Source organism: Sinocyclocheilus rhinocerous, unplaced genomic scaffold, assembly GCF_001515625.1.
Source record: "Sinocyclocheilus rhinocerous isolate Xijiao unplaced genomic scaffold, SAMN03320098_v1.1 scaffold1004, whole genome shotgun sequence".
NCBI lineage: Eukaryota > Metazoa > Chordata > Actinopteri > Cypriniformes > Cyprinidae > Sinocyclocheilus > Sinocyclocheilus rhinocerous.
Genome location: NW_015627248.1, coordinates 887944 through 902087, shown reverse-complemented (window position 1 = coordinate 902087; position 14144 = coordinate 887944). Strand labels below are relative to the sequence as shown.

The 14144-nt window shown below is 34.0% G+C and overlaps 2 protein-coding genes across 3 annotated transcripts in view; both read right to left on the bottom strand.

The window, feature by feature from the left end:
• Nucleotides 1-962: 962 nt before the first annotated feature.
• LOC107725920 (proteasome subunit alpha type-6-like) lies at nt 963-5559 on the bottom strand. Its single transcript, XM_016535342.1, has 7 exons — nt 5369-5559; nt 4664-4758; nt 4401-4482; nt 4108-4263; nt 2819-2997; nt 2627-2721; nt 963-1146 (listed from the first exon to the last, which is right to left on the bottom strand). Exons 1-7 carry the CDS (start codon nt 5442-5444, stop codon nt 1089-1091), a joined length of 741 nt encoding a protein of 246 aa, XP_016390828.1. The 5' UTR covers nt 5445-5559; the 3' UTR covers nt 963-1088.
• Nucleotides 5560-6720: 1161 nt separating this feature from the next.
• LOC107725438 (mitochondrial ribonuclease P protein 3-like) overlaps nt 6721-14144 on the bottom strand; it is a 14034-nt gene continuing 6610 nt past the window's right edge. For both annotated transcript variants that reach the window (XM_016534691.1, XM_016534684.1), the window contains 4 exons: nt 12032-12139; nt 8636-8784; nt 6973-7168; nt 6721-6874 (listed from right to left, as the gene is read on the bottom strand). In XM_016534691.1, the coding sequence (XP_016390177.1) occupies nt 6743-6874; nt 6973-7168; nt 8636-8784; nt 12032-12139 (585 nt within the window). In that variant the 3' untranslated portion in view covers nt 6721-6742. The remainder of the gene's footprint in view (nt 6875-6972; nt 7169-8635; nt 8785-12031; nt 12140-14144) is intronic.

Genomic DNA, 14144 nt, shown 5'->3' with positions numbered 1-14144 from the left:
TTTCTTGATTTGAATACAAACCTGAGATCTCTAAAGGGAATCCACCTTCAGCTTAACCCTGCTTATTTCCGAACGTGAATCCGGACTGCACGCCTTTTTGATTTTGAGATACCGTTAGCGTCTTCAGTTCCTGAGACGCCTCTTGAAAAGTTCCATGCAAATGATGTAGTCATAGCACTCGCTTTCTGTGCCCTGAGGAGTCTGGTTAGGACAAGTAGGGCTCTTGACAGCACCTGTAACTGCAGGAGAATACTCGTATGATTCAGCCAGATCCGAGAAATGACAGCAGGCCGGCACTTGGAAAATCCGCCTTTTTTTTTTGTTGCTGTCTCTATGAAGTGCCGCAGTACTACAGCTATGCAAATGCTATGTCTGGAGGGGATTCTTAAGTGAGAGTTTAGGAAATGCTATTTACATCTTTAAGACAGTGTGAGAAAAGCAGACAGGCGCTGATTTACACCGCTTCCCATAAATGAAGGAGACTGTGAGATCCTTCCTGGTGATTGAAAAAAATTAAATGTATTGTAAAAAGCAGGAAATTGATTCAGGCAGCAACATTTCCTCATGAAGGTGACAATATGCAATATTATACTGTGACTCATAAGTTCAAGTTCAAGTTTAATGAATTTAATTGTAACAGCAGTTTAAAGAGCTTTATATATACAGTATGTGTGTGTGTGTGTACACACAATATGGGGTTCAGTTTGAGACTGTTGTTAATCTGAGAAGTAAAATCCCATTTAAAGTCCTTAAAAGTTTTACGATATTGAAATTTTTTTTTGTGAAACAAAGAAAGGTAACAATGTAAATGATTAATTAATAAGAAATTTCTTATAATGTAATTTGTAAATGAAAAAAAAATGTAGAAAAATACCAGAGTGAAACATTTCCACTTTTCACATAAATCTCACTGAATTAAAAAGAAAGAATTGAACACACTGCTTTCCAAAACATTATTTTTTTTATTGTACTGTTACAAGAAAAAGCTACATAAACAGCAAAGAAACATCAGTTGACCTGAATATTGATGACATGATTGTAATTCTCAGACTTTTATTTGTCACAGGGTAAGACTCCTGCAGATCTTCTCAATCCCGTTCAGTTAGGGCCATGAGGTGGGTGTCAATCTCCGACTCTGACAAAATTCTGAAAAATATAGAAATATACATAACTACAAAATGAACATTTTCATGAATGTACTCATTCATTTTACACAACAAATGACAACAAAAGGTTAAATGACCTAGTGGTTTGAAATACATAGAATACTGTTAAAAAATTTGGGGTGGTAACACTTTCTATGAAGCCCGTATTTATAATACATTATAAGAGTGTTTATTGTTATGCATTTATAATGAATGCATAATGTATTATAAAAAAAAAAACATTTGTATAATCTCATGAGTAATCATAACAACAGTTTTAATGCATTATAATATTTACTTATTTGTGGTTATAGCTTTTAAGATTATGCTGATTTATAATACACAATGCATCCACTTAACTTAAAATGGATTAGTTATAATGTATTATACGTCTCATATCTTGCCATTGTTAACTTGTTACTTTACTTAAAGCGGGCAAAGACCACTTATAAATAACAACAACATTAATAATAAAAATAAAAATCATATTTTTTCTTAAACAGCCATAAGATCAGATATCTGATCAGATGAATGTGCAATTTAATTTGGCACATTTGATTTTAACTATATTTATTGTAATATCAGAAAGACACTGTGCAGATCTTAAATAAATAATGTCAAGATATGAGACTTATAATCCATTATACGTAAATTAAGTGGATTTAACATGGTGTTTATTGCGTGTTATAAATAATCATACTCATAAAAGTCATAACCACAAATAAGTAAGTTTTATAATGTATTATAATTGTTGTTATGATTATTTATGAGATGAAACAACATATAAATGTATTTTATAATGCATTATACATTCATTATAATGCCTTAAGAATACCCTTATAATGTGTTATAAAAATGGGCTTCATAGAATTTGTTACCGATTTCTAAAAATGTTTTTGAGGGAAGTAACTTATGATCACCAAGTCTGCATTTTTTACAAAACATATTGTAATGGATTTTAAAATCTAATTTATTCCTGTAATGCAAAGCTGAATTTTCAGCATCATTACTCCAGTCTTCAGTGCCACATGGTCCTTCAGAAATCATTCTAATATGCTGATTTGGTGGCTTATGAAACATTTCTTCTTATTATCAATGTTGAAAACAGGTGTGCTGCTTAATATTTTAGCCGAAACCATGATCGATTTTTTTTTCCCGAGGATTCTTTGATGAATAGAAAGATTAAAAGAACAGCATTTATTTGAAATGAAAATCTTTTAGAACATTATAAATGCCTTTACTGTCACTTATGATCAAATTAATTTGCCCTTGCTTATAAATGTCCAAATAACGTTTGAACGGTAGTGTATGTCGATAGTATGAAAGTACAGCCTAGTAGTTCTAGTAACTGCTAGTGCCTAGTGGGGATTTTTCAGCGTTTATAGAGTACGGTTGGGTGGTTGACATACAGGACATATGTAAATGCTATGTAGTGATATGTAAATATTACATCCTGTTCTATTTGAAATGTCCAAATTCACCTGAACTTGGGCTCCTCTGTGGTAACAACCCCGATCTCCAGCTCTGAAGGCTTGAAGTCGATGGCCAGAACGGTAGACAGGCAACTTATTGCAGTCTGTGGGGATGAAAAGTGCACACAAAAAAACTCCCATGTGAGAGGATACAACTAAAACAACGGGTATTAATTCCATTTGGGGTGAACGTATCCATACCTCTACTGTTTGGTCAAAAGTCCAGTCCAATTTCTTCTTCACCTTTTTCTCCAGGAAGCTTGTGGCTTCTGTTTGTTTCACCCCTGCAGCAGTAGCCTTGAAGCCGCAGTAATAACCTGCAGGATCACATTTATAGACCTGCGGCCCCAGCTCCTCATCCACGCCAACCACAATCATACCTGACAGAACAATACACAATACTGACAAACATGCTTTGGCATTGATGCCATATGAAGATGATATAATGATATAACGATAACATTCCTTAATATGGAATTCTGTTATGTACAGACCTACTATACATTTAATTGAAAAGTGTGCATATTGTTTGCATGCTTCAAAATACATGGATTTCCTTCTAAATGTTCCAAAATATGAACTGCACAACCAGAGAACAGTACATTTAATACTGCTTTCTTCTTATGTTGATATGCTTAATATTTTTGTGGAAACTGTGCTCAGGATTCTTTGGTGAATAGAAAGATCAAAAGAACATTTATTTGAAAGAAATCTTTTGTAACATTCTTAATATCTTTACTGTCACAATTTAATGCATCCTTGGTAAATTAAACTATCGATTTCTTAAAAAATATATATATCTTACTGACCTCAATCATTTGAACAGTAATGTATTTAGATAGTATGACAGCACCAGCCTAGTACTGGCAACTGCTGGCACCAAGTGGGGATTTTTTTACCATTTATAGATTATGGTTTGGTGGTTGACATACAGGACATATGTAAATAAATGCATGCAAATGCTATGTAAAAGTTGTATTGCACAATGCAATGCGTTAGACTTAATATTATTAGGTATTGTCTATTTCTAGGCTCATCTATTAAAAGTTTGGGTGTTTTACACACACAAATTGGATTAAACATAGCAAAAATTGATATTTGAGCTGATAACTACACATCTCTTGCTCTGAGGCCATATGAAAACATTTTAACAAACCACGCTTTAAATACTTATTTTCGCATACTACAGATTGTATCACATTCTACAGTATATACTGCATTATATGTAGTATGTTAACTACTTTAATATGTATACTAATATTCTAGACACTAATACTGTTAATGTTAATGTACTGTAAGTCTAGTTTTCTGTAGAGCTGCTTTTGAAGTCATTTCACAATTTTTTAACTTTGCATGCTATTGAACATAAATGATGAACTTTGCAAGTTTTTTCCTGTTTATTTATGTGTAGCTGTATATTGTATAAACCTCTATACAAATAAATGTAACTTGATTCCATTCATACCGCCTCAATCAGAGCACATACTTACAGCAGCCCAGTGGCCTCATCTCTGCGTTCTGTGTGTACACCTGTGAGATGTCTGCAATGCGCTTGCACAGCATGTCTACTGGGATCTCATAGCCGTATTTATACTTCCAGTTAGCAGCTTCGTATCGCGCCCTCTGCACCTGCGACCTGCTGTCAGCTTCATAGAGAAACATAATACATCACATGTGGTGTAAAACAATACATAGTTTTACATTTCACCATACAAAAGAGACGGAGGAGATATTCTAAAATCCACTTAAGCTGGACAGTTGCTGTGTGCAAAGATGAGTTTACCTGTCATGCCAGACATCACACAGCCAATGTTTTCTGTTATTCTGAATAAATGAGAGACAGTGGACGCATCCAGAAGCTTATCCTGAGTGATTAAAAGAGGAAAACGTAATAAGAGCTCATACAACTGCTACTGAGTCACTGAAACATTTCTGTATAGTTAAAATGTTAATGTGGAACAAGAACAAGTTGCAGTTAAATTAAATACAAATTCAGTCTATATTTAGCAGTGTGGTTGACAAAAAACAAAGCAAAAACAAACTTACTGGAACTTTCTTTTGAGTAATAACAACCGCACAGTCTTTCCCTCGAACAGCTAGTGATGTAAGACCTCCCTGATTAATGGCCTTGAATGCATATTCTGTGGAAAATAAAATTAACATGTTAACTATGATCATTAATTGTTCATAAAATACAAAAATTGTAACCCACTCAATTTTGACAACCAGATATTTTATTATTTTATTAATGGTATTTTATTAATATACCAGAGAATTTGTAACCATACATATAAAATATTTTACAATTATATTATTGTGTATATATATATATATATATATATATATATGCATGGAATACAGAGCATATAGATGAAAATACTTCAGAAATTGTAATGACTTGTAAAAGAGAACGAATGAGCTGCACAAGTGAAACGTGAACAAAACTGAATAAATATCTGCATGCATAATATTCATAATTATAAACATGAAACCGAAAGTGCTTTTATCCATACTGATGTAAACAATGAGTTTAGATGGCTCTGTCATGTAACATAAATCTGAAACGAGAACATATGAATGTCAAAACATTCCGCTCATACTTTTTTTTGCATCCGTTTTAATCAAATTAATGTTTAGTGCTGCCGTAAAGACATTAGTCTGAGCCAGAGAATGTGCAGAATTATCCTGGTGCAAAATGACTGGGCATTTATTCTTTCGGTATAATAAAGACACACTTTAATCGATACGCACCGACTTGATAGAGTCTCCCCTCAGGAGAAAAGATGGTGATATGTCGATCAAACCCCGCGCTCGAGCCTCGGGACATAATGCGAGAGATTTACTGTTTAATATTGAAGTTTGTAAACAGATCTAACCACACTACTCTGTTGCACACCGGAAATGACAACACCGGCTCCAGCATTCATATCCAGGTGAGATGTCATCACGCGTCGCCTGTGCGTGAGAAGCACAGTGAAAAAACATTTCTAGTTATTTGGGATTTAGTTGATGTTTATATAATACAAACCTTCTGCAAAGAGTACAATATTTACAAAAACTAGGTCATTACATTGTTTTAGTATAATTTTACCCAATTCATATATTTAATTTTATAGGTAGGCCTAATGAATTTTTAATCTAATTATTCGCATTGAGAATTCATGTTAATTAACTGATTAAATGTAAGTATTTGACACATTTTTTTATGGTAAGGTATACATTTCCAAATCCAAAAATTGCCCTTTAATGGAGTAGTTAATTTCTGTCATGAGTTTTGAGATTTTCATAAGGGAGTGTAAACCTTCTACTTCTAAATGCAGAATTGGTTTAGTCAGTCTTTGAAATGTTATGCAAAACAAACATTTGTGCTCTGATCTTTGGTCCAAGGAGATGTACATTTTGCGACACTCCAAATCTGTGCTAGCAATAGTGCAAGCAAACACTTTACATAAAAGCAATATTATGAGTGTTTTCAGGACTGCTGATGTAGGGAAGGCAAACACAGGGTTATTTTTTGGAGGTCAAGAGCTGCATGGACAAACAGTTACATACAAATAATGAGATCTTTCCAAAACTAGGATAACTAAAGTGCACCAAAGAGCATGTTATATTACTGTTTATAATTTGCCACCACTTGACAGTTATGAAAAACATCTGAAAACACAAATTGTCAGTTAAAATCTGCCTTTATACTATAGCTGAACTTGCCTTAATGTTTGCCATTAACTAAAAACCTACATGGCTAACCTAAGCTAGTGAAAAATAAAACATTTATGCAAATGGACTTTAGACTCACAGCCTTATAGTTATAGATATAGCCCTTGTGCCTTAAAAATATGGGCCTCAGAGGATTTGTTTTTTTTATAGGATTATATAAGCAGCAGTCAACATTACATTTCCCACAACTGCACTGGTTATAAAATAATATCAAAGTAGATGTTGCTTATGTTACGAAAATCTTATTAATATTTATCATATTTAAAATATTAAATAAAAATAACATACAAATGTACATATATATATACACACACATATATATATATGTGTGTATATATGTGTGTGTGTATATATATATATATATATATGTGATATTTCTCAGCAAGCACACTAGTAGTAACTCCAGCCTCAATGGTCTTGAGTGAGGCAGAGCCATTTCTGAGGAACTTCATATGTGGCTCTATCTCCTCTATTCTCATCATATGGAATGTGCCAGGAGCTGCCAGAGGTCTGAACGATGGTGTCATATGCTGAGATCCTCTGAAAAACACACAGCAAAGCCAACAGTCATCGTAATGAGGGTTTTAGTCCTTAAGAGTAATCTTGTTTACATAAGATCTCTCCATTCCTAAACCTACCTGAAATCGAACTCTTTTTCCTGGGACGTAATGACTGATCACCAGCTGATGGCCACGTTGCCACTTGAAGAAGAGGCGTCTGGTTGCACTGTCTGGCAAGCAGGCTTTGTGATCTCTCATCAGATCACGACTAAGAAAGTTGCAGTGAACGCCAGAGTGCAAAGCAGCATACAGCAGAAACGGGTCATCCTCAGATCTGTGGCAGCCATCCAAGAAACACAGTGCACTCTATCAAAAATACCTTTCATGCTTGGTGAATGAAATCCTTATGGGTTTATATTGACTTATGCAGAGAAGGGAAGTGATCGATATATGCTACTCACTAACACATTTGAATGTTGCAACTGTAACATAACACATTGAGGCCTCTATGATATCATGATAACTATATATAGGCAGCATGTCTGTACATCATTTTACACACACACGCACACACACACACACACACGCACGCACGCACACACACACACACACACACACACACAGTCTACTGGTCTCAAATGTTAGGATTTTTAAAATGTTTTTGAAAGAAGTCTCTTATGCTTACCAAGCTACAGTATAAAATACAGTAACAGTAAAAGCATTAATATTGTGAAATATTATTACAATTTAAAAGAACTGTTTTCTGTTTGAATATATTTTAGTTGTAATGTATTACTGCAATTTCAAAGCTGAATTTTCAGCATCATTACTCCAGTCTTCAGTGTCACATGATCCTTCAGAAATCATTTTAATATGCCGAATATTATTAATTATTGGTGCTTAATTATTAATGGTTCTTTTTATAATAATGGTTCTTATTATCAATGTTAAAACTCGTTTTTGCCACTTAATATTATTTTGTGGAAACCTTGATAATTCTTTTCAGGATTCTCTGATGACTACAAAGTTCAATGAACTGCATTGATTTGAAATAGAAATCTTTTGCAACATTATAAATGTCTGTACTGTCATTTTTGATCAATTAAATGCATGTGTACTGAATAAAAGTACTGATTTGATTTATTTTCTTTCCTACTTATCCCAAACATATGAATGGTGATCATGGTTTCCACAAAATATTAGAATGACTTCTGAGGGATCATGTGAGAAGGGAATTACACCATTACTGGTGTAATGATGCTGAAAATTCAGCTTTAATTTCAGCTTAAAATTCACAGAATTAATTTCATTTTAATATATATTCAAATAGAAAACAGTTCTTTTCATTTGTAATAATATTTCACAATATTACTGTTTATACTGTAGTTTTGATCAAATAAATGGTGAGCATCTTTCATTAAAATCAAAAACATAAAAATCTTAATTATTCCAAATTTCGGCCCAGTGTAACACATGCAAAGTTCATTTTAATAGAGTATGTTGCTAAACTAATATTCAACATAAAAATAAGAAATATATTCCAGATTGAACTATTTTCATCCAGACCAATCCTGGATGAGTTGTTTATTGAGCTTGTTGCAATGCATTATGGGATTGTTGCCTCCACAAAGCACAGAATTTAACCAAAAAAGGCAGAATAATCATGTCTCAAATGTTTTGGAACAGCCTTCATTTTGCAGTCGTGCCTGTGAGCCGTTCAAATGCTGCCTATGTAGGCAGCTCACTAGGTTTTGGAACAGCGCGTGCAGTAGGTGATTGAGGAAAGGGGGGTCATACTAACATGTTCTCGGTGAAGAAACAGTGGGCTTTCTGCTTGATCTTGCTCATGTTTTGTCTGTCCCAGTTCCGGGAAGGTTGTAGCATGTGCTTTCTGCCAAGGACCAGGATGTTCAGACCCTGCTGTTGCAGCTCCGATACGACTGCCAGCAACTGCGGAGATAATTCACACTCTCAGTGACCTTTTACCATTTCTATTTAGATGTTAAATATGAATGAGGTCATTCATGATTTTTGAATCTTGAATGAGAGACCTCAGTTCATTCAGCATGTTCTCTATGAAGTGAGCTGCAGCTCATGACTTTTTTTGGAGGAATTTCCCTTGGCATTACAGATGAATTTGGGACTTTAGCAGGTCAGCTGGAGGGAAATTATTCTTGCTCACAATGTTTTAACCTACTTTTGTACCACCCACTCACGCGCACACCATGAGGGGGGAGTTTCCTGATTACACAGGAAGTTGTTTTTCCAATACCCCCCATACAAAGTGCAGACAGTAAAGGTTACAACCGTGTGCTAAAAATATCCAAGGTTCTTTGTATGTAGATGTTCAGATTTAACACCCCATATACTTGCATTAACTATTCATGAGACAGGCCTAATTATTTTTAATATAGTGTGTAGGTATTTGTTTGTCTTACTCTTACTTCCAGGAATTACAGATTCGATTTTTTATTCACAATATGTAAATTAGTACACAAGCTATAGAACAGTATGCATAATAACAATTACATTTTAAGTAATTTTATTTTTAATATTAAGTATTAAATTAAATACATAATAAAATATTATTTAATTTTTTTAAATATAGTAATATAATAAAACAATATTCTTTTAAATAAAGCTTACTTTTACAAAAAAAAGAAGAAAAAAAAGAGATATACTTCATACATCGACTAACATTCACTTTGGAACCAGTCGGTTAAAATAGATGCAATTAGTAAAAATACATGTAATAGAGTTAAACTGTATATTTCTTTAGTTATAATAACAGTATATATACATACACGTGCTTTTTCAATTTTTTCCAAATATATATATATATATATACATACACATGCATGCATGCATACTTTATTGTATACTTTATTGCATTAACCAACTGCTTTGTATTAACCTTCTAATTATATTTCTCACTCAAACTTAGATTACCGTAATGTCATCTACAGTTTGAATATGCAAAGTCAGTCCCAGTGAATTCCAGTTTATCTTGTATCCCTCATTTTGCTATTTCAGACATGAGGAAGTGCTAAATGTGGAATTGCAGGTGTGCTCATTTTCTGCTAATTCATGATAAGGAAGTGAACGGTGAGCCACAGATGGGCTGTTTTACTCTGGAAAGCACCGTACACACTATAGCGCCATGTCTCACAATCCAAACTTAACCTCTGCTTCCTGTCTCCTTTGCTTAAGAATTTCTAAAGAGATGCACTTCCTTCCAGCATGTAAGTCTTGTAAATTTACAATCACTTTCCTGCATACAGTCTGTTTACTTAGCCTTAACAAACCATATAGGCCAACTTTGGCCACAAGTTCACTTAGGCCTTCATTTTCACACCCTTCACAGACTGTGTGCAGACAAAACCAGTTAATACTGGCATTTCAATAAATGCGCCAGTTAGCGAGGAAGTGGGGTAAATGTTACCACCAAAAATAAACTTGACCACAAAATGCACATGTATGACTTAAAATACATGGTTAGTCATTGCAAAATGAGTGTAAAATCCCCAGCCTCCGTGTTTAATTGCTATGGGTTGCATCTGTGTTAATAATGTGTGACTGTGTGACATGCTGATGGAAGCCATGGATGAGTGTGCAGAAAGCAAAAGGATCTGATCGAAGGTCAAGGGAGTTTGTGTTACATAATCATTTGTAGTTTAATGTCAAGTGGAGTATTAGGTGCTCTCATATCTGTTGAAGTAAGACACTGCAGGAAAAAAACATAGCTTTTTTTATGCACTGGTCTATTTTTTGACTTTAGTCTATTTTGCTTCCATAACTTGTCTTCTTTCAGTCTAGTGGAAAGAAAACATGTTAAATACACATTTAAGTGTTAATTTTATTGCACTTTATCTATTCGTGCCTGTAGATTTCAATTACTGTATAATACACTGCGTTTAAAGGCCGTTTTCTCCAAATGAGTTCCTTCTCATGCACCAAGCCAGAAATCTCCCCTTCAGTAGCTCTTATTTACACCAAACTTACCAATTTTATTCCTCTCTACAGTATATTCTGAAGATATACTGTAGATAGGAATACTTTATACTGTATATATACAAGGTTTTTACCAAGGAATTTGTTCCTGCATCATTCGCCTGATTTATAATATACATTTTATTTCTAAAAACATGGTGAAAATTGATTTTTTTTTTCTAGCTGTTGACAGTATTTTCTGATTTATAGAATGATAAAAACAGATATCCAAAAATCCGCTCAGATGTCAACTAAATTAAACGAAAATCTTGCGAAAATCAGTATCTTGCCTTAAAGGGATAGTTCACCCAAAAATGAAAATTCTTAATTTACTTACCATAAAGTTGTTCCAAACCTGTGCGAGTTTCAAAAGAAGATATTTTGAAGAATCTTGGTAACCAAACAGTTGATAGTAGCCATTGACTTCCATAGTATGGATAAAAATACTATGGAAGTCAATGGCTACCGCCAATTTTTTGGTCACCAACATACTTTAAAATATATTCTTTTGTGTTCAACAGATGAAAGAAACTTATACATGTTTGGAACAAGTGGAGGGTGAGTAAATTATGACAGAATTTGAATTTTTGGGTGAGCTATCCCTTTAATGTTGCTCAAATGGTCCTCCTGGGTCATTGAAAGTCATTGAAAAGTAATTGGTTTTCGGTTAATGGGTGGTTGAGGATGAGATGAGTGGGTGTGGGTAATTATCTAAAAATATTAGCCTATTTGTTGGCAAAAAAAAATCCCTTATGTACTATAATGGAGCATAACCAAATGTAAAGCCACTTCTGTCTGGGTCTGACACCACCTCGTAGGTGGGCTGATGTGTTACACGTTCTGTGTAACATTACATGGACATTGAACTTTCCCTAATTTTTCATTTGAGTAACTGTGGGTTTCATGGGTTTGGGGTGTCTTTCAGGTTGGAAACTATGAGAAATTGGGGCTGTTCCCTAAACCTGTTCTGCTGTATTAAAAGCAGCCATGCTTAGCATCACCCCCTGGTGGAACCTCTGCCACACTTGTTTTTATGCGTTTTTTTTTACTTTAGAATGCCAACTGGTTGAATACTCACATTTTTGGCTATTTTTTCCACCTTTCAATCAGAGTAGGTTGACCATCTAGCCAGATCAGTGATTTAAAAGGTCACAGACAAACCAGCCCTCTCTTGGAACGTCCAAGCATTGAAGTTACCATCACTCACCGTCTCAGAGTGGGCGGCCTTGGGTGTTGTGTTAGCCACATTAAGACCGTCAATGACAATATCAAAGGGGGGTCTCTGCTTCACAAAACTCTTAAAGCCTTTAAGCTCCTGTACAGAACACAAACAATTGGTTATTCTCAAAATCATGACTATATACAGCACACATTGTTGTAATTTAGATACATAGACAAACACTGCAATATTTTCCATGTTGTCTGTTCTGATGCTAAAACTAGTCACAGTTTCAATTTCAAGAGGAACATACTGTTGCCTGGATGTATGGGGCTTCTATATACATTTCCTCACTTTGGTGTTGTGCAGCACATTGCACAAGAGAAAAGCAACCGGTGTTGCACAAGACAGAGGACAACAGAAAACCTTTATGCCGAATTGAAAACATTACCATTAGTTCTTAGAATAAACAGACGTAATATCAAACCAGTGTTGTTAACTACAACCATTAATAATCATTCAAATATCTGAAATAAAATGTAAATATTAGATGACAAACTTACACATATATGGAAATTAGAAATGTTGCCTGGACAACTAAGTAAAATAAATACATTTTAAGCACATTTAATAACATTTAAACAAATAAATTTAAGCTGAAGTACTAAAATTACAACTAAGTTTCAAAAAAGTTATTTTAAAATGTAATAATATTTTTAAAATAAATCTCAATAATTAAAAAAAACTAATAAAAATGTTAAAAGCGCATAAAAATTACTAAAAATATAAAAATAAAAGTTAATTCAAAATATTAATAAATGCTATAACAGTATATAAATAATATTAAAATAACAGTATCAAACCAAGCGGAGGAGGATTACATCCAGATTTTAGCTTTCTATAACAGCTGAGGAATCGTCTGTTTGAGAAACAATCGTTATTTTTGCATTTCCGTTCGGTGATGCTAGTGGCACAGAAACTACATATTTCACCTTTAAACTCAAGATTGTTTCTGGAAAATCACAAGGCCCGGCGGGTGACATTTATAGCAAACAGATATATCATTGTAAGTGATCCTGCCAGAAACTCTACATATCAGATTAAGTGAAGAGCCGAGTTATGTGCAGTCATGAATGTACAGGAAGTATAAGAGCAAAGCATGCAACCATGAGATAAAGCATTGTGTTCACAGATAGCCTGACAAGTTCTGGCTAAGAACTGAACATACTACGTTCTTTCTGTCAGAGCATTGTACAAAAACAACTTTATTGTCTACCAATTCTATGAATTCATCCCAGGACAGTTAAAAAAATGCTTGACGTTTCCGTCTTAAGGGATATCTAAGCATTTGTTACAGGCATATGATAGAGCTTCAAACAAAACTTGACCACACCTGGCTCACCTTCAAAAGCGTGATCAGGTTGTGTTTAGCTGAATAACACAAGAGCATAAGGGCCCTTTGAATAGCAGGGCCAAAAAAAGCTAGAACTTCCTCCTTCTTTGTTGTCGTTTAACAAGAGGTTGAAATGCCTCCCGAATTGTCCTTGGTACATGTAAACAAAACAAGGGAATTTCCAGCTGGATTGGGGCCAAGTCCCTCCCTCACCTGTCTGTCCTTGGGCCTCAGAGCTGCAAATGGCTTTTGATTTATTAGCTTCAAAGCAAAGTGTGTTTGCAAAGTCATGCACACTCATGTCTATCATCAGAGGTGAATAAAGTACACAAATACTAAGTTAATATACGTATACCCTGATGAAATATTACGTAAGTAAAAGTACTAGCCAGACATCAAAAAAATACATTAGAAAAAAAACTTTTGTGGATGCATACATAGTATACATATAATCCACAATTAAGCAAGCAATAATGCTAATAATATTGCATATTAATATTCAAAATACTAATTTGAATATTAAACTCAGTATCAGATGAAGTTACTTAAGTGAGTTCTTAACTTAAGATTTGCTCTGACAGGATCATTGAATCAGTGAGTTCTGATTCTGAGTTCTTAAACTATAAACTAAAATGAATAAAAATGGTTATTTATATATATATATATATATATATATATAAATAACCATTTTTATTCATTTTAGTTTATAGTTTAAGAACTCAGAATCAGAACTCACTGATTCAATTATCCTGTCAGAGCAAATCTTAA

What these genes read in the sequence shown, in the direction of transcription:
- LOC107725920 (XM_016535342.1), bottom strand. Translation starts at nt 5,444, where the DNA reads ATGTCCCGAGGCTCGAGCGCGGGGTTTGATCGACATATCACCATCTTT. An exon ending in GGGGAGACTCTATCAAGTCG is followed by an intron (nt 4,759 to 5,368) that starts GTGCGTATCGAT and finishes TATTTTCCACAG; the next exon opens with AATATGCATTCAAGGCCATT. An exon ending in ACAGAGGAGCCCAAGTTCAG is followed by an intron (nt 1,147 to 2,626) that starts GTGAATTTGGAC and finishes TATATTTTTCAG; the next exon opens with AATTTTGTCAGAGTCGGAGA.